This window comes from Netta rufina (genome assembly GCF_964035555.1).
Source record: "Netta rufina genome assembly, chromosome: 4".
NCBI classification, from domain to species: domain Eukaryota; kingdom Metazoa; phylum Chordata; class Aves; order Anseriformes; family Anatidae; genus Netta; species Netta rufina.
Window position 1 is genome coordinate 33601639 of NC_140127.1, and position 20949 is coordinate 33622587.

General features: G+C 35.3%; 1 protein-coding gene across 2 annotated transcripts in view; it reads right to left on the reverse strand.

Moving 5' to 3' along the window:
- The window catches only part of DCLK2 (doublecortin like kinase 2), an 85528-nt gene that overhangs the window by 18006 nt on the left and 46573 nt on the right, over nt 1–20949 (reverse strand). For both annotated transcript variants that reach the window (XM_084286120.1, XM_084286121.1), the window contains exons 6-10: nt 19187–19281; nt 9836–9908; nt 8478–8586; nt 4608–4665; nt 701–820 (exon numbers count right to left, since the gene is read on the reverse strand). In XM_084286120.1, coding sequence (XP_084142246.1) covers nt 701–820; nt 4608–4665; nt 8478–8586; nt 9836–9908; nt 19187–19281 — 455 coding nt within the window. The remainder of the gene's footprint in view (nt 1–700; nt 821–4607; nt 4666–8477; nt 8587–9835; nt 9909–19186; nt 19282–20949) is intronic.

The following is a 20949-nucleotide window of genomic DNA, read 5'->3' on the forward strand; positions in this document are numbered from 1 at the left end:
TTGTACCTCACCTGCTGATCAACCCTATGGGCAGTGCTGCTCTGTATGCATACAGCACAGATAAGAGAGAGTGCAGAAATAAAATTTGATGCAACTTAAATATTTGGTTCACAAAGTGACAGCAGAATGGAGTTTGAGGTGTTTTTTTTTTCCTCTGTACAAGTACAATAGCACCATCAAGTTTTTGGCCAACTGGACATAAGGTGAGTGAATGTTTGATACCAGCAAAAGAGGTGAGATTTTTTAAGGTTTAATTTTAATGGAACATACACATTTGAGTTTAGATTATTTGTTGTATCTACAGTTGACTAAGAAAAACTAATTAAAGAGAATTTGTTCCTTTAAAGCAAATGATTAACAAAAGATATTAGTGAAATAAATGCAAATGTTCCGTTGGGATACACGCACCACAGTTAGCTGCTGAATATTCTAAACATGCTATAAAAAACACTACCCGCTTCTCTCTAAGTTGTGCATATACTTTGCAAAATTACCTCAAAGTTGCGTGCGAATAGTCTAATTAAAACTGAAGAGACGTAAATCCCGTGAATGTAACTGACAAGAATATTTGCATGATTAAAAATGGAGGTTGCCACTAAAATCTTATCTGATTATATCTTCTAGATATGTTTCTCCTAGACATTACATCCTTGACTAGCACAGTGAATTGTTTTCATTTTTTTTAAACCCTTAGTCTTACCTTGACCAACTCCATTACCAAATAGAGTTCTGTTGGGGTGTCCATTTCTTCTATCAGCATAATGATATTTGGATGCTTCACTTGACGCAGAATAGATACTTCATTTTCAATCAGGTGTTCCTGGTCAGTAAAAGAGTAGAGAGGTTTATATGAATAGACACAAAATGCCCAATTTCCTTTTCCTTTGATCAGCTCTTCAGTGAGCACTCATTTTGATATTTCATTTAGGTAGTAAAGAGATAACTCTCTGCTGCTGGATTTTAATTTGTATTTTAGCCCAACTGTACATCATCAGTTAATTTAAAAGATCATATTTCAAACACATAACCCATGGATTATCACCAAAAAAAGACCCCGGAACATGACAGCAATTTGGGAAGTGCAGGTTGTAGTCCTTATGTGGGTATTAAGAGGCTCAGAACCTCAGTCAACCTGGATCATTGTAGCCTGCCACCCCCAGCAATAGTTAACATGTTCTTGATCCACTCCAGCTCTCACCTCTCATTTAGCGTAGGTTACTCAAGGACAGATTACCTAGGATTTAATTTCAAGGACTGGCACTATAAAAAGGACATGGATTATATATGTGAAAAATATGATAACTGATTTGGTTATAGATTTCAGTTCATTTTATATGTATGTTCAGATTTACAATCTGCAAAATAGGTACCTGCTCAGTTAAGTCAGTGTGGCTCCAACAGCTTAACAGCACACCGATTGAGTTTAATTTCCCCTTCCTTATACTTTTGAGAAACTAATGAGTTTCAAGAACTAGTTTCAGAATGTTTTGTTCTCCAATGCATCTTAGCACTTGGTTAACACTGGAGATTGAAGAAAACTACATGCTCCTTTCAATGGAAGAATGATTTGCATTTTTTGTTATAAACGTTGAAATACAGATACTGCATTTAGAGTTCCCTTTAAGTAACAATGCCTGCTTAAAACAGAAATTTCCTTTACTTTGGCAGATATCAAATCATCTCACCAAGTTTGAACTTATTGATGTTTAATGCACTGATTAGTAGCATGCAATTCATGCATTTGTGAGCAGAGCACGAGAAGTAGATGTGATCCACTGTGCATAAGCAGTGATTAAAGATCTTATGCTACTTTAACTTCTATTTCTAGGGTTATTTATAGTGGTCTTGCCAAAGCTTTATGTGGCTATGTAACTCAGAAACCACATGCCATGTGTGCATCTCATTTGGTGAGTATGGTGCGGCATATATGGGTTCAACAGTCACACCTTTGAAATTCAATTTGAAAGAGCATCAATTGTCATTCTGAACAAACATATGTCTGCTCCAAGCAAACGTGCTCTGGAGAAAAACACAAAACAAAACACAAACAAACATGAAGCAATTTTGTTAAACACAATGCTGAATTTCATCATCAGACAAAAGTGAACAGCCACAGCATACTAAGCCTTACGGATGAAAGCCTGTAAACTCAAAACTAGTGTTAATAGTCCAAACAAAACCTAGAATCTTATTATAGATTTTCCTACCTAAAGAACAGGTAACATACTCAATTTATTATATCCATTAACTCTGACTTAGACACTATGCTTCACCTACGCCTTCTTCACTTAACTTGACTCAATTGTTAATTGTTTTAAATAAAAACCAAAGCACAAGTGATCTTTATTTAAAATCACTACTAATAATGTTCATTTAAAAAAAGACTCCAACATGTTGCTGAGCTACTCTTTTGATGCCTGTCTTACACATGCTCACTAGTGTATAGTTACTTATTTTCAACCACACCAATGGTTTTGTCAAATTTTGTAATTTATAAAAATAATACTAAAGCTTTTTATAACATTCTCCTGGATAGTACAATATAGATTTTAGTATACATTAATATGCTTTATTTACAGATAAATTAATGTATAATTAACATTTAGTCTGCTTGTAGTCAACTGGATTCAAATTTTAGGACATCCAACATAAATTGCTAGAGAGCAGTGAGCAACTTACAAGGCATGCGTATTTGGTTCAGATTGTTGTTTTTAAGATAGGGCTTATCTTGGCATGTGAGAGAGGGTGAGGAAAGACGAAGCTGTAGCAAAATTTAATTATTTTATTTGTTGAAATTCTTTCTCGACAGTTCTGGCGCTGCCCTAACAGCTATCAGCATCCTAACCACAGTCCTCTGTTTACACACACACCCCCGTAAGCAGCTATACAGATACAGGTCCTTTCAAAACAGACAGGTATATACATCCATAGGTTATTCTTCTTTTGTTCCTTTTTGTTTGTTTTGAAGTGGCAAGAATGCTTACTAGAAAAAATGTCTAAAATCTACTGCATAGAATGCCTTGTCTGTCTCTGGACCATCCCAATTTATGATATTTAAGAGGCTGACTCAGACAAGTAATAGAAACATCTGAAACTGCAAGCAGTAAAAATCACCCAGAAGTTTTCTTTTGCAGTAAACCACACTAGCTTGTCCTTCCAACAGCCAAAGAAACGCCAACATGTAAACCTCAGAAAGGCAATTCTAGCACTGCTTTTCTTGTGGTTATACATTTTTAAGATTCCTTTCTAAATTCTCCCTTAAATAAACTTAGAGAATATGAGAAAAAGTGATGGGGTGGGGGGGGTGGGGGTAGGAACATTCATCCCCTACTACCTAATACACAGCTTAAAATCTGCACAGATTTTTGACCATTTTTGTTAGAGCACCTCTGAGCAGAGGTCCAGAGCAAGTCATCACAGCAAGTAATGCTAGTATACAGTCAGTATACAGCAATGTGCAGCTCCTTATCATACAAAGAACATCACACAGACTTAAAACATCATTCTAAAAGGTCACTTCTAGCATCTGTGTCTCTGAATTGTACTGTAAACAGTTACTCTATGTAATTGACAAAAAGGGTACCATTGAATTAAAAGCCTGACTTGGTTGCAAAGTTAACTCCAGAATCATTTCAGTGTGGTCATTTACCTACAAAATAAAGTATTTGCATCAAAAAGACTGTCTTTTTAGAAACCTCGGGAGAATGGAATTCATGTCCTGCTCTCAGGGTCTTTAATCCAGAACTTGATTGTTAATTAATACTGTGCCCCAAGTTTTATTTTGGCTAACGCTAAACTATCCATTTGAGTAAAAAACAAAGTGCTCTTGAGCACTTTAAGGTATATCATTCACAGGCAAAGCAGTTAAAACAGAAGTATTTTATGTTTTTGTTATTTGTTCCAACACATAGTCTACATACATGATTGTGTTTTACCTGTTGTTGATTTTTTCCTTGTTTTAAAAATCCCTGTGCTTGTGAGGAGGTATGTGAAACTCTAGGATACCTACTTCCATTATGTAACATGCTCTTCTGTTGCAGAGACAACTTTTGTCTTTTTTTAATGTATTAAACATACATTAATACATAGTGAGTTCTCTTGTTAAGAGTTCTTTGTTCTAAAGGATGTGAAACTAATAAACAGAAAGAAATGGTTGAGAAAAATTCTTTCCAAATATATATACTGTATATAAAAGGAGTATGTTTAGCTGTAAAAAGATAAAAGTAAGAGGCAGAGAGGGAAGGGAATTATATAAATACAGATATAGCAGCAAATTTCCTCTCATGTTTTACAGATCAAAATCATCAGGCTATACTTCATCAATTTATCTTCTGATTTCACTTTGGACAAATATTGGTATTTTCTTTGTTAGTTTAATAACTATGAGGACAATTTGGTGGTTTGCTTTTTTTTTTTTTTTTTTTTTTTTTTTTATATTCTATAATCCAGCAGACTAACACTCACTGCTTTGCTTCTTGGATGGAATATCATCACCCTATTAAACAGACAGTCAGAAAACCCAAACACACCCACCATTTATGACTAATGAGCAGCTGCTCGTGCTGTTTCTGCTATTATTCTTATGCATGTAAATTGTTGTACAGTACCTTTCCACAGCATTTAGCCTTGTCGATGATCTTCAGCGCAAACTCCTTTCCTGTAGATCTAGCAAGAAAAATATGAGAACAGTTAATCAGAAACCAGTCAACATTATGTGGCATTATCTCTTATATATAAGAATATAGATCTTAATGCCTTGACCCATGGAGATTGCTGACAGAAAATTCACAGAGTGGACTTGATTTTGTTTTTCATTTCTCAGCAACATTTGTGCCTGCTGTTTCCCTGACTACCACAACCTGGCTCACTTTGTGTATTAATCCCAGGCTCCAGCTGCAATTCATTCTTCTGTGACCTAGCACAACTCTCTCTCACTTCTTTAATGCAACATGCAAAATTTGTCTTAAGCCTTCCACTTAGCTTTGTTCAACTGCTAGGCTTTAAAGATAAAATCATGCATGCTTATGTGTAAGTGAGCAGAAGAAAAACTGATACCCTACTGGAAAAATTCAATAGGATTCAGTAGAGCTAAGGCCTTATGTTTATTACAGACTAGTCTAAAATCCTGCTGGATTTATTGGGTGCTAATTTTGTCCTTTTGTATTTAATTTGTTCTCTATTTTTATTCATCATTCTATGGAACTCTATAGCAAGTATCTAAAGGGACAGGACATTTGAGGTGGTGGTTATATACAAAGTAAAAAGGATGACTATTCTCAGTAAATACTCTCCCAGAAAGAAGGAGCTCTATTTTGCTTTTTGCCCCTTTAAGCAATAGAAATATTCTACATTTCATCAGAAGGGGAAAAATGAGAAAGAAGCAGAAGCGAATGACTTTTTTTTAAAAAACAACAAACAAACAAAAAAAAAAAAAAAACAAAGATGATATTGCTGCTTATATTAAGGATGAGTTAAAATTAAATGAAAATGTCCTATTGCTACAATATTGTTTTGTATTAGTACCAAGAGACTCCAGTGTCCCTCAGAACAGCACTAACCTGTATGGCAAATAAATAAATAAATAAATAATGGAGGCAATAACAAAAGGAAAAATCAGGTACATTTTAAAGCTTACAGTTTAATTCTCACTCTACTTTTTCGCAGATGCAGCTAATCAAAATGACTACTTTACAAAAAAGGAACAGAGTTAATTATCCATTATTGAAAAGATGCAGTACAGAATTTCTGCTCTCACAGTGCAGCTGTATCTGCTAGGTTGTCATAGTTACAACCTGATCCAGTATTTAGATAGAAGTGCTATCTAAGTGGTATCTGTGAAATGCTATCCTCTTATAGACCTGATGTAAAATCCACTATGAATACAGTGTATAATTCAAAACCACAATTTATGTTACACTAAATTAAGTGCATTATCTGAAAGTCTGCAAACAACTGATCAGCAAAACCCACTTAGGAAACCTTCAGCATTTACACTGTGTAGAAAGAGGAGTTAACATTCACAAAGCCAATTCATTAACTGATTTCAAATCCCTTCTGCAAATGTCCTTTATGATAACACCTAAGAAAAAAAAGGATATCAGCGACACAATTTGTGTGCTGATATCACTGCCTATCATATTGACCAGTATTGTCTGACAGGTTTCTGGCATTCTCCTATCTAGCTGTCAGTATCCATCTGTTGACTCATGTCTTCATATATAGACATATAGGCACCCTTTGCAAAAGAGACCATTTAATTCTTTTTGTAGAACAGCTGATATAATGAGATCCTGAGGCTTCCAAGCACAGCACTATGAGAAATTAAATATAGTGATTAAAAAGAATTAAAAATGATAAACTATAGTTGGCATTTCCTCTCATTATTGTTAGGAACAATTGCAGTATATTTGTTTTATATAAAATTAATTTACACTTAATAATGCTTTGCTAAATATAAAGGTGTGATCATATACACAACTAGGTCTTTAAGTTTAAATTTTACTTTTTATGTTTTTAAATAATTGAAAGGTTGTGTTTCTAGTTCAGTCTTCTCATTCCAAAAAGCATAGATGACATTTAGAAACCCAAGTGACTTAGCAGCCCATGTCCCATTTTCAGTGGAACTTACGTGATTTCCAAAATGCATAGCACTTATTCCTAAAAATATTAGCTTATGTTATCTTATGCATTTAACCTGGTATCTTTTATGAATGTTGTTCACTCTGTGGATAACAAAGGATTTGTGGCCAGCCTTACGGTGTGTGGGAAGACGCTGTGAAGTATCATTCACTTAGTTTCTCTCAAGCCTCTTATGTGTAGCATCTTGCAAGACAAAATGGACAGAAATCCATTTTCAACACAGCTGGCTATACTGCCTTCTCACAATTTTTGCAACAGACCTGCAGTTCTTAATGCACTAGGGAAATGATTCTACTTTGATGTGGTACCACTTGTCAGGAACCACAGTTTCTTGGTAGAAACCATTCCAAAAAAAGAAACATTAAGACCATGGAATCTAGATGTTAACACTGATGAGAAACATTACCTTAAACCTGCACGTGCAGTAGGAACTTGTTTGGAACAGTACCTGTAGCATACTCAGATCACTGTTAGTCACTTTTTTTTTCTTTATCAGTACTGTAATCAGCTAGTATCTCTAGAAGCTGCTACCTCAGTCCTTATTCTTTAGTATATAAACCTTGGATGCTAGTATATCACCTTCTTTAAAAAGTATTAAAAATAATGATCGTCATTTGTTGCTATAAACCAGAAGAAAGTATTAGATTTGTGTTGCATATCATCTGCCAATATTATCCTCAGTAATGGAGAGAAATAAATCAAATACAATATCAAGAAACTTTTCTCTTGAGGAAAAACAGTAATGGATGCATAATGTTAGGGATTGTAAGACCCATACACCTATGTTCAGCATGTTCAGCCTTACTGCCTAACCCTTTTGGCTCATTTGGATGACTCGGAAAGAGTGTCCGTATATGAAGCTATGATCTGCTAGACTGGAATGAGTTGTTTCCATTCATAATTATGGTTCTTTTAAAGAAAACCATCAGACAGAGATCAAATAATAGAAACTGTTCCTGTAAGTTCTATGTTTTTTACAGACATTTGCTGAATTTGCCTGGTAGTTGTAGTCAAGTTGGAGATTCCTCATAATATTTAAGAAGCTGACATAACTCTCGGAGTGATGAAGATAGCAGAAGGTGGTTCTAAAACATAAACTGAGAAAGTGACAGTCACATCATCTGCTATGTTTACACCAGCAGCAAAGTGTGACACAAAGCTTGCAGGGGAAGAGCAGTAACACAGCACAGGTCTGTAAAGGTATCCTGCCTACCCCAAGAGAACTCATGCACAAGAATATTTCAGTCTGGAATACTGAAAGACTGATTTCAGGCTCTGGCTCCTCCTCATCGCACTACCTCACTGAACAAGCAAGCAAAAGGGAGTCAATAGCACAGGCTAACTGCCACCGACTGTATGCCTTTAAAAATACTTTGCTCACAGTATTAGCTAAAGCTGTGAAAAATGATTTAGGCAGCAGGCAGTAGGATCTAACAGCAGCAGAACTGCTGAGGCAGAGCTGAGGTGCTCTGGTGCTCTGAGGTGCTGCTTAGATTCCACATAAAATTTCCTGCCAGCCGCAACAGCCTTCCTTACCTGTGGTGTGAGGGAGTTTCTTGAAGATCTGTAGGGTTTTCCTTAAGAGCTTCCATTAGAAGGTAATACCTCCTTAATTTGGGGGATTAAAAAGCCACATTCCACTGCTGCTCTCATATTCCTTTGCTGGAATAATACACAGAGAGCTCTGTGTGTTGTGCTGTGTCTAGCTCTCCTGAAGCATAGGCATATCTTTGCAACTGCTCTTTGTATTTACCTCATCACATTTTCCATGCAATTATGGTAACACATAGCTTTATCCAGTAAAATAAACAGCATTACTGAACATTTTCCTTACTCACCGTTCTATGCACTCCTTCACAACAGCAAAATTGCCATCACCGATCACCTTTCCAACTTTGTACTTCTCTAGAATGGTGGATGACACTGAGCACTTGTTTCCATTCACACCTGCAAAAAAGCAAGGTCAGTAATGAAGGAAGAGAGGTGTCAGCAGGATGTAATGTATCCTCTATAGGCAGATACAGAATAAGAATTCATAAACACAAAAGAGAAGTGAAAAGTAAGCTGTTTTCCTCACAGCTTATTCTCTTGTTTTTATTTTATAAGACCTAAGAACATAACAATGAACAAGATAAGGCTAATCAGAGTTATCTGACCTTTGAACACATAAATTAAATATTACTTTGTGTGTGGATGTACTTTAAAAGTAATGAACACAGAATATTTTCTGAACACAAAATACTTTTTTTGAAGTATCTTTTTGATATTTTTGCCTATTGAAAGCAAAAATGCAAATAAGATTCATCTACAAAGCACATAAAAAACAAAATGGCAAGTAAAAACACCTTTTTCTTTATTTAATAAAGAGCATAATCTAGTCCAATTATTTTTTCCTTTTTTTTTTTTTTTTTTTTTTTTTAGAATAAACCAGGCTCTACCATTGCCATGATGAAATCATCTTCTACACTTTTGTTTGTTTCTTTTAATGTGGCAATAAGACCTCCACCAACAAATAGGAAATGTGATTCCTACATTGTTTATTCCATGAGAGATGATGCCAACAAAAAAAAAAAAAAATCAACAACAAGGGGAATTAAATAGTTATTCAGAGACACCAAGTCTTTGATCATTTTTAGAAAGCACCAAATGTTTTGTTTTATCTGTTGAACTTCTTCAGTTTCACTTAGTTGTTGCTGAAACATCCAAAATGCAAGTTTGATAGCTGCTTATTTTAGTATTTTTAAATTAAAAAAGACTTTACAATAAAATTTTAAAGAAGTAACATTGATTTAAAGAGCTAAAGAACTAAAGGTTAAGTTTAGATAAGGTCAGCTGATGGGCCTAGTGATTCTACCTGAAGCACCACATGCAGTTATGAAGAGAACCTCACTCTCAAACCAGCCGCAACACACTTCTGGTGATGCCCTACAAGTCACATTCAAAATCATTCAAATTCTGAAAAGGGGGATCCGGTAATATGCTACTATTTGACAAAAAAGAATAAAATTTATTTTCTAGCTTTACAGCCTTGATGTAGTATACGCAATTAACAATTTTTCTGATTGACTGTTAATAGGGTATCAGGTATCTCAGAACAAAAAGTGATTTGAAGACACTGGAAACCACCTGACATTGCTGAACCAACTATTACTTAGAGAAAAAAAATTTGCAAGGGAAGTAATCGTTGGTGTCTTACCTTCAGGACTCTGGCAACGGAGTGATTCAGATATACCATTCACATTGGAAGAAGATCCACCATGTGGAGGGATCTATGGAAGTATGTAAGATCTTGTTATTTCTCATGGTAAAGTAATTGCAAGGAGATGGAGAAATTTAGAGAAAACAACAGCAAATTCACAAATTTACAAAAACCCTAAAAACACCTATACAGAGTCCGTTTACTTTTCCACTTCCATCTTATTTTTACTCTTGCTTTCTCACAGTTCATCTTCATTATAATATATCAGTGACACTTTCACCAACTTGAGATGCAACCTTGATATTCCTGTTCACGTAAATAGTCGAACACATTTCAGCAAGCCTATAAACAGCAAAGAAAATTTCCTCCCACTGCACAAACACATCCCTCCTCACTCTGTGGAACAAGATCATTACAATACACTGCATGCTGGTTAAAATACATTTTCATATAAGCCATAGATTCAAACCCAGAAACAGCCATCTCCAGACAACCACTGAGTGGCCAGTGCCACAACCACGCAGTCTTGTGCTGTATTCTACCACATCTACATCACAGATGGCAATGTCATGTCCATGCCCTCTTCAGATTAGCACTGAAGCACACTAGGAAGTTGGTGTAGAATGCTTGCCTGGCCATTTAAAGTACAGAATTTTGGTATTGGTGTCCTAGAACATGTATGATAGTCAGATTTGCCTGACAATTTAGCAGTTTGTACTTTAGGTTATTATGGATTTAAAGACTCAAGGATCTACAAGAACTTCATGTTAGGTGTCTGTGTAAAAAAAACAAGTATCTAACTGATTTTGAAGGATGAAGTCTGAAGAAAATTGCTTTTGCTGCACTAAGAACTTAATTGGTGCTTGATCTGAATCTTCGCAATTCTACTCAAAGTTGTCCTGTCATACTGCCCAGGGATATACACAACAATCACTTTTTATTTTTAAAAGGTGTGGAGGCGTATGAATCAATGCAATGAACACTAAAACATACTGGATCTATTCTATGCACCACTGTTTTTATAAGCTCTCCCATTACAGTTAAGTGTAGTTTAGTAATTTAATAAATTTTATTAAATATATTTTACACTATAAATGTACTTCTCTATGTAGCATTTCTTGCTGTTCTGTTAAGTTCCAATACCTTGTTTTCTTCATGGGCTATTATAATAGTTCTCCCTGCTCACCACATCAAGGATTAAAATGCTTCTCTGCCTTAAGCTCAGTGTCTGTGGAAATGGCTTTGCATGATACCGGGAATGCAAATGCAGCATTTCCCATTTTAGCTGACATTGTCTGGTTACACTGCAGAATATTTTAAATCATTAACACTATTGTCAATGAAAGAACTGAATTGACAGATAGGGATATTGTCTAAAGGCTCATGAAATGCTAATGAATGCTTAAGTTTCTAGTGGCAGCTGAGCTGCCAGATCAGCTAAAGGTACAGTAACTAGAAGCTGTACAACGTAATGTTGCAGAACCTCTAAAACAATGCCGTTTACCAGCATTGTTTGCATGTTTGGCAAAGAAGTAGGAACAAACAGCAAACAGGCAGCTACGATTACTACTACTACTCATTGCTACAATCATAAACCAGGCTATGTTTACGTAGCTGTACTTGTAAACAATCTATTTGTTCAAAAAGGACCAGGAGCAAGGACAACTGGGTTAAAAGACAGTGATGCACATTTATGAGTCAGTTTCTCAACCTGTCAGTCACATCTTTTTCAAGCATGAAGCAGGGAAAATGGAAGAGATCACTGCAAAGCGTTAGATTACTAAAACTTTTGCTTATGACTATTCTGGGTTTTGAGTGAGTGACAATACAAGGGAATACCTAGCCCACATTTCCAACTTCCTCCATCCTTGTAATCAGGTTAGAATGTGACTGGGCGCATTCCTTCTGGCCACAGCGTTTAGAAGAAGGAAGCAAATAGGAGCAGGAAAAAAGTTAAGACGGATAGGAAAAGGAAAAAAATGATTGCTACTGTTGTGGCAGAAGTGCTGGATCAGAACCTGAAACAGAAGGTTTAACTTTAGCTCTGCCAATAATTTACCTCATGGTTCTAGAGATGAGAGCAAACCCACAATATATGTAATTTGGAAGCTTTGGGTCTGAAGGTCTCAGTTTCTCATCAGCAAAACCATACCAGTGACATAGCACAGTGACACAGCATAGTAGAAATAAATTCTCAAGACGTCTGTGAGGTGCTTGATTAGCTAGAAAAGGTTGGGAAGAGTTCAGAATTGGTAACAAGTGACACATAATTAAGTACATATTATTAAGAAAGTAATTTCTAATCATTTAAGTAGCCAGACATGTAGTATTTGGCGTATCTTCCACTGTTGGTATCCCACTTGACTGGTTCACTAGTCATCCCCAAACTAGCAAGGAGATGAGAAGAGGATACACGCTGCTTTGATACTATACTAGTGAATATGGATGAAATCGATGATCCCACTGCAGATTAGACTTGGAAACAATTCCTTCTCCTCTCTTCCCATCCACACAACACTACTGTTCTCTTTCAATACTGCTTCCCTTACACATGATAAATTCAGAGTGCACAGGACTTAAATCTACCCTCTCACTCATATGCAAATCCTAGAAAACTCAGACCTGAGGCAGAATTTGACTTCCTGTTTACAAAAGCTCATGTAGTAATGCAGAGCAGCAACATCTTTTCAAAATAAGCCAGTCACCTCTGAATGGGGATGCTACTGGCCATGTACACCTAATGCTGATAGTCGCTCGTGTGGTGTTTATTATTAATTATGCATTATGCAATACAAGACATATCAGTTATTGCCTTTATTTCCCTCAGGTTGTCTCCCCACAAGTAATTTGTTTCAACAGTACAGCCAGAACCAAATGCACAATGCAATACAATTGCTAGAGACACTGATAATGTCTCAGTGAACACTGTTTCCAAAACTAGTTGCAAATCAATTTACAGAGTAATTAAGTATGCTATAAAAGGTTGCAAGCAAACCTGCCCTATTGTATTTTTATGTTTTGTTTTTCCACACAGAAATACACTGAGATGACTTTTCTGTGGAAACGTTTTTTCAGATTCACAAAAATGTTCAATATATTTCTTTATACTCTACACTATTTTATATAGACTGACTGTGGCTCATGTCACCAGGTTTACCAATATGACACACGGTTCTCTCAGAAACACTCAACCTATTTTTGTCATATCCATGAATATAATACACCTACTCTAGTACCTAACATGGCTACTGTGCCTTGATGTTAATTAACCAACTGGCATTTAGCATTCTCCCTTTCATCTCTGCTAATATCCAATCTGTTAAAAATTCTGCATTATTCAAACTAGTTCTGGTGTCCAAATAGGCAAAACTATCTTTAAACCTATTTAAAGGAATGAAATTATTTTATAGAAGAAATTTCTAGCATGCTGTCCAGATATGTAATTTGACTTAAAATATAATTTATACTTCAAGAAGTTTGAATGCTAACATGGTGAAAAAACAACAACAAAAAATTTTTTCTACAGAGAAAGTCTAAATTCTGTATGACTAATATTCAATGCTGTCCACAGAATTCTCCTGTTTAATGACCCCCTAAACAACATTATTACTTCATTCACAGTAGAACACCTATTTCTAATATGTAACAGATAAATACTAATTAAAGCACTGTAGGATTTTTTTTTTTTTAGACATATGAAGTATTCTGTGTCTATTGATGCCAGACAGCTGCATCCTGCCAGATATTATATCAGGTTCTCTACTTTTAAGTTAATGATAAGAAATCAAAAGAACAAAAAAAAGATCAAACAAAACCTATAAAAGCCTTTAAACCACCACAGAGTCCAAGAGCATGAACTGAAATGAATATGCAAATGTAACGTGATGGATAAGTAGCAAAGAAGGACTGGCCAGGGTCCCTTAAGATCTGTTTTGGAATTTGAGTCTATGATTTAGGAGTGAAAAAAACAGCAGCTTGTCAGTCTTCATTATAATTAAGCTGCATCTACTGGTCCAGTACAGATGACTTTTAATAAGTCTTTTGAGTAAAAACAGTTCCATACATCAGAAAAAATGTAAATCTAGTGTTTGTATTTAAAATGGAAAGGTAGAGAAAGTAAACCCATATAACCATACATCTGGTGGGATTTTATTTTTTTATCTCACAAGAGTCTGAGAAAGAGTACACATGGGATAAAGCCATATTCTCTTGAAGTAGAATGGTACCCTATTTGACAAATCTTTACACTCAGTGGTAGAATAATTGTCCGTGACAGGTGTTTGTGGAAATGTTTGGGGCATTTTTACATATTGAATGGGCAGCTTCTTGCAACTATATTGGATGGTGCCTTCTAGAGCATGTTTTTCTGTAATGTTACAGCTTTCCACCTAAAGGTCTATTTTGCCTGTCTGGATAGAAACGGAGGACTTTTTGCCATCATGTTGCTAGGTCGACAAAAGTCCTGTATGTGTACATGCAAGTGCTTCCTTGACCTCAGTCAGACCTCTTATGGCTGTTCAACAGCCTCATGCTATGTCTGATATACACTAAATGTACTGCCTTTGTCCCCCAGAACATTCATAATGTGCTAAACAAACAGATCTGTGTGGTACATGTGTACACGCACCCACACCCTTCTGTTTAGAAAATTCCAGTCAGAAATACACAAATATTATTACTAATATTTCAAGGTCCTGTAATATCCTCCAAGTCTATCTGTCCAAACTGAGCAAAAGTCTAATATTGTTAACTTCTTCTCAAGTTCTGATCTGGCATTACTGAGGTAGTCTTTCAACTGACAGCTAAAAAGAGAATGTCAACTCTCAAGCCTTGAGAAAAGTTTTAGAAAAACTTGATATTCTCAAAGAAGCTTTCTCTGTCTTCATGAAAGAATTAAAATTGCTGATGAATCTAATTGTAGACTACAAATATTTTAGTGAAATTGTGAAATAACTATTTGTAGAAGCATTCTCTGAAATCTGGGAACACTTTCACAGTTTCACTGTAACTCATCTGTGAAAAGCTGTGGTAAAAAAGGGCAACAGGATATTTTGAAACAAATGAAATCATATTTATATAATTAGTATTTCTGGCTAGATATTGTTGGTATTTATTGTAATGCTCAATACTAACAAAATCTCTAAGACAAACTATATACAAGAACTTCTTAATTTTTAAGTGAAACTCAACATCACTAGTTCCCCACCTATATCAAGGAGCTATACTTGTAACAATAAAAAAGCCAATTAACATTTAGTGATTTTGCTAGCATTAATTTGAGTGTACATGGTATTACATATCTATTACGTCATGCATTTTGTTCTGGAAACACTGAAGAATAATGCCAAGATTTACCCTTTCTCCTAAAGAGATTTTGAGTTTTGTCACATAATGTAAAGCTTTTAGTGAACCCCAGACAGAGGTGAGAGGACTTAATGCTGAGTGCAAAACATCAATTTCCTTTCCAGCAGAGATTATCCAACTCTTTTCATCCGCTCTATGAGCGAGAAGGATGGTGGATTGTAACTTCACCAAAGGCAACAGGTAAAGAATTCCTCTGAGAACCGCTGTTGCCTAGGTTGGATAATTCCTTGTAAATATTCTTAATATGCAATTGCTAACAGATAGACACGTGTACAATACTGAAGATTAAAGCCTTGATGAAGGTAAGGTACTTATCTCTCAAATCACTTAAGCACATGTTTAACTTTAAGTACATTAACCATCTCAAGTAAACGGGACTACCCAATAGCTTAAAGTTAAGCAAGTGCTTATGGTATTTGTTGAATCGGGTTTTAATATCCTTTTGTTTTGGTCATTTTGTCAATCAGTCAAAAAAATAATACTGAGACAAATGCAAACACTACTATTTAGCATTGGGTTTCTAAGAAATGCCTTAACTGTAACGCTTCTTTATTAGTAAAATTTTATTTCTTTAAAAAGAGATGACAAGACTTCATGGTACTTATTTTCAAGAGGGAACAACAAAATGCATGCAAGTAAGCATGACAATATTGTAACACCACTTTTCAAAATCTCATACTTAATCCAGTAACTGATCATTTTTATGGTATAAATCATGCTCAGTAACCCCTAATGGCGTTACAAAGCTGGGTCTTTGTAACACACAGAACCAAATAAAAGCGCTAAAGCATTCAACTGTCACCTGTCTACAGAACAGAAAAAGGACACCTCAGTCATTTGTCCTGTGCCAACTAATGCAGTATTACCTTTATTTCTTAATCCATGAACAATTTTTAATCTCCATAGAAAAGCTAATAGAAAGATAAAAAGCTCAGCACATTAGCTCAAAAAAGCTTATCATACAGAGCAGTCATTTACTTCATGCCCTTACCTGTTACCTTTTATATCTGAATCCTTACCTTGAAACAAACTCTCTGCAAAGTCAAATGCTTAGTAATGGGCTAACATTGCGAGGTTAAAAATAAAGAATAACAAAAACACATAGTAGCACACAACTGTGTGGGCTTCTTTAATGAGTACCCTTAATTATTTTACTCATCTGTACTCAAAGGACAACATTCATATTTTTCACTTACTAGAATAAAGGCATTTATTTGGGGTTGTGGGGAAATTCTGTAGTTTTTATTATTCTGCAAACATAGTATAAATTCCTAGGACCTCAATGTCACCTCAGACTCCAGTACAATTTTTTTTGAACACTTCTGCAAAACTGGGATGTTGCATTGGCATACTGTATGAATTGAACAATTAATAGCACAAGAGTACTCTAGTAGGAGAATGAAAAAGAGGCAGAAGTAAAGCCATTCTTTTAAAAGATAGGCTGTTCATCAGGACTATTTCCTGCAAGGAGATCTGTGCCTGAGCATACCACTTCTGATTAAGTGCTGTAAAGCAGAAGGAATCCTTGGGGACTGAAAAGATTTTACTTTAAAGGAAAAGTGGCATGCAGAGAATATGACGTAAGATGCGATGCCTAAGACTGAGACAAAAATTGCTTTAACAACCAGTATCTTTTATAAGTTTACTGCCTTGATACCTAGCATTATCACCTAGATCTACGCTGATCTTCGAACAACTTAGCTAGCTTCTAATCTATAGACGTGTATTTCAATATATTTCATATATTGCTCTGTCTTTCCAAGCAACATTGTTTATAAAGGACAGTTTGTGTGTAGCTGTTCTGGTGGCCTGCTCTCTACAGGTTTTATTCCCTTTTCCTGCTAACTCAAGCTCACATAAAATTGTATTTTTAACATTTCTCTAAGTGTTCCTGTTTCATGCTCTACAAAAATAAACATGTATGCTTTCTAAACAACAAGGCAGCCACAATACTGCATTTTCAAAGCCAAAAATCTCAGAAATATACTTTATTCTTTCACTGTCTGGCACAGTATTTATTTTTATCTACTTTTTCATTCAACTGCAGTCATGGCACCTTCTTTAAATAAGTACAGGAAGACAGACTACTTGTCTGTGCAGTGATGCAGTCTTAGCAACAAGGAATTTTTTAACAATAGAGTAAGGCAATAATCTCAAAAAATTAAACTTGATCTCTGCTTTCCCTGTTTTTCTCAATAGACTGACCAAGATCAATCCTACAAAAATAATAATGGTTTTCTTAAAACAATCTAGTTTTGCATAAAGCTATGCTTTCCATGTTACTGGTTTTATGTTGATTAAGTAATACAAAAATATTACTTCTAGAACTTTATGTTCTAGGCAAGAAACTGTGTGGTGCACTTCATCCTTTTGGAATTTATCCTGAGATTCACCAGCTAACTTTCTCTGTCTTTAGTCTCAGGAGCGCAGCTGGGATCCTCCTACTGAAAAGATGCACCCCAATGGGATAAAACAAGAGGTACTCACTACTTCAGGTCTAAGATGATTAATTAGTTTTTGACGTTTTCTTAGGCCATAGAGGAATGAGTTATTTGACACAAAAACCCATTAATATCCAGCACCAATAGAATTCCAAAATGAAAGTGTACAACAGCTTACTTCTGTGAGGTTGACAGTGAAGGGGAAATGGGACATGTCCACTTTGCTGAAAATTGCTTGTTACTAACTTAATTATCTGCTTATTAATGGAGCCTTAATCTGCTAAAAGCAGACTAGACAGTGCAGGAAAAAAAATGAACCAAATTATCTAGTTTCTAAACTTGTAGTTTCACTGAAGAAAGAAAAAAGAGCATGTGTTAAATATAGCACTGACAAGCTTAGCGTAAATTTTATATGACAGCTATCCAGACAAATTTTAAGACCAGAGTTATAATTTTCAATGTCTGAACTATTACTGCTCTTGAAAAATGCTTTAAAAGAGAGAGACCAATCCATGTAGCTTTGGAGAAAGAGTAGCTACAGAATGGTATAGATCATCGACACTAAATTGCTTCAATGAACCAAACAACTAAAATATATATTGAAATTTAACATGTAAATCAAAATCTTTTCTCAAAATTATTACAGAAGCCTGGCAGAAGCCAATGTGATACTCCTTGAAAAACAGGCAAAGATGTGGCAACAATTAGCATGTCAAAACCCCAAACTAAATACTATTCAAATCACGTCCTTTTGCCAGTCCCTTAATTAAGACAACAGTTTTCTGCAGAATGTACAGCCTCTTCACAACTGTTGTGTTCACCAGTGGGAGCTATTACTTGATCAGAATAATCAGAGAAAGAACCATCTAATGCGTTTCCACAAAGGCTGCAATTGATGATTTCATAAGAAAATTCTCCTTGAAAGGACAGCTGCACAATGCAGCTCTGCTGTGCTCCAGACCATTCCTTTTATTCTACCAAGCAAAAGGCTCAAAGCAGCCTCTGAGAACTGTAAATGTTGCCATTTTTTAAGTAGGAGAGGAAGAGAATTCTTTTGGTGCAACATGGAGAAAAAGCTGCCAGACAACAGGATGCTCCCAAAGGAACACCTCACATGCTTTTCAGATTGCATTAAGTGGTGAAATTGTGTGCTGTGGATGAAGAGGGGTGCTTCAGATGAAATTTTGATCAATGCTACAATGCTATAAGGTATCCAGAAGAGGATACTACATTTATATAGCCTAAGGGAATATAAATTACTCAGGGAATTTCTACAATCTACAAAACAATGGAAAATTTGAAGGATAATTGACATATTCAAGCCATCATCGCCATCTTTGACCTTCCTTAAGCTGAGTTTCATACTGCAAGCCTAAGACAAAATACAAAAATCTTACTTCAGCACTCTTTTCCACCTTAACTCAACAATCATACTAGCAAGGCTGCCCTATAGAATTACAACTCTTTCTATTCTTCAGTGCTACTGTCATACATCATTCCATTAAAAAGGGAATTGAGTATTTTTGATGGTTCTGCTACTTGCCTTGAGTCCACGAAAGCTGCCTGGGCTTGTTGGTGAAGAACTGGAGGACTTCGTAGATTTTGGGGTGGATAATTGACTGCTTGGAGTTCCATTAACTGGCCGAAGCAATAAATGCAAACAAATGAAAGAAAAAATGAGTAAAAGGAAAACAAAACAAAACAAAAAACAACATCTAACTTGCTTTTAAACATAACATACTTCCGTGAGGTATCACTCAAGTCTGTATACAAAGATCAATACAGACTCATCAGCATTTAGGAATAAATTCCATGCTCATGTGACACACAATTGCTCCCCCAAAACCCTGGCTGGACATCAGACCAAGACAACACACGATTAACACATCGCCATTCCAGAGTTCGAAAAAGCCTGCTTTGTACATTGCCAGTGCAAGAGCTTTGGACAAATAATAGCCATAATCTCTTTAAATTCCATAATTTATTGTGATATAACACAATATTGTTATTAATAACACAATATTATTATAACACAATATTGTGTTATATCACAATAAATTATGGAAAGAGAAAGTCTTCATAAACATGTAAGTTGAACAGTCCACCTCTCCTTTTTGTATCAATGACTACTTTTCAGGTGGAACATTTAAGAGAACATACTCTTTTTTGTACTGTTTTATCCTTTTTAAGTTTTTGTTTGTTTGTTTTAAGCAAAATAGGCAAACAAGAAGTATGAGCTGTTTGTCTGATATGGAACTTGACTAGAATTTCCGAAAAAAATGATATAGTTTAAAAAAATAAAAATAACAAACAAACCAACACCTAAAAGCTAGTAGGTAATTCCTGAATTTCCGAGAAGCTGAAGTGTCTGTTTGTAGTATTTTATGAAAACATTAAATATGTCCCCTCTTGACTTCAGGAATTCATTCATTTTAAGTCCACTTTTCCAGAGAGGTCTGGTACAACACCTGTTGTACCTGCAGTAATTTGACTAACATTTAGGTCAGTCCCTGTATTTTTCTGAAAAAGCAGACTGATGAATTTCATTATGAAAATAACATACTGTTCATCACACACAATGCACAATATGATGTAGCATTATTTCCTCTCTAATTGAACCTCATTTTTCCTAGGAGAGGAAAAATACTAGGCAGAAATTTAAGAGATAAAAGGTTTCACAGCTGATTCATGCTGAAGAATCTTTTTTTTTTTTTTTGTCAGAAAAATTTTAAAAAGGAACTCTAATAAATAGAAGATTAGCTACAAAGTAAATTATGAAATAATGGTTACATCTACACACATTCTTTATACACTCAGGAGTCCATCACAGGTTATACATCACTTCTTAATGAACATTATTGACTTTATTTTATAGGTATCTATTAACCTAGTACCCCAACATTCTCAGAGTGCTGAAGATGCTTCCTAAATACTACCTTTTCTACTTAAGCAGTGTATCTATAGGTAGTCTATCTATCACTAGGCCAGGCTGACTACATTGTAGCTTCCACAAATCCCTGTTGTCCACCACTGTCTCTCTCTCAAGTATCTTAAGATACAACTAATTAGCATTTAGCTACAGAATAAGTTTGTCTTGAAATCTTAAAAGTTTGATTTACATTCCCAGCTCTGTTACATGACTAAGATTTTATTTATTTATTTTTTCTGCAAAAAGCATCTGGTATTCTTAGGATATTTTTACTTTTGACTTTAACAAGCTTTACATGCAAGAGCAATAGCAAAGTTACTTCAGCTTAAGTGCATTTTTTAAGAAGCTAAAGGAATTTAGGAGCCTATGTCCCACCT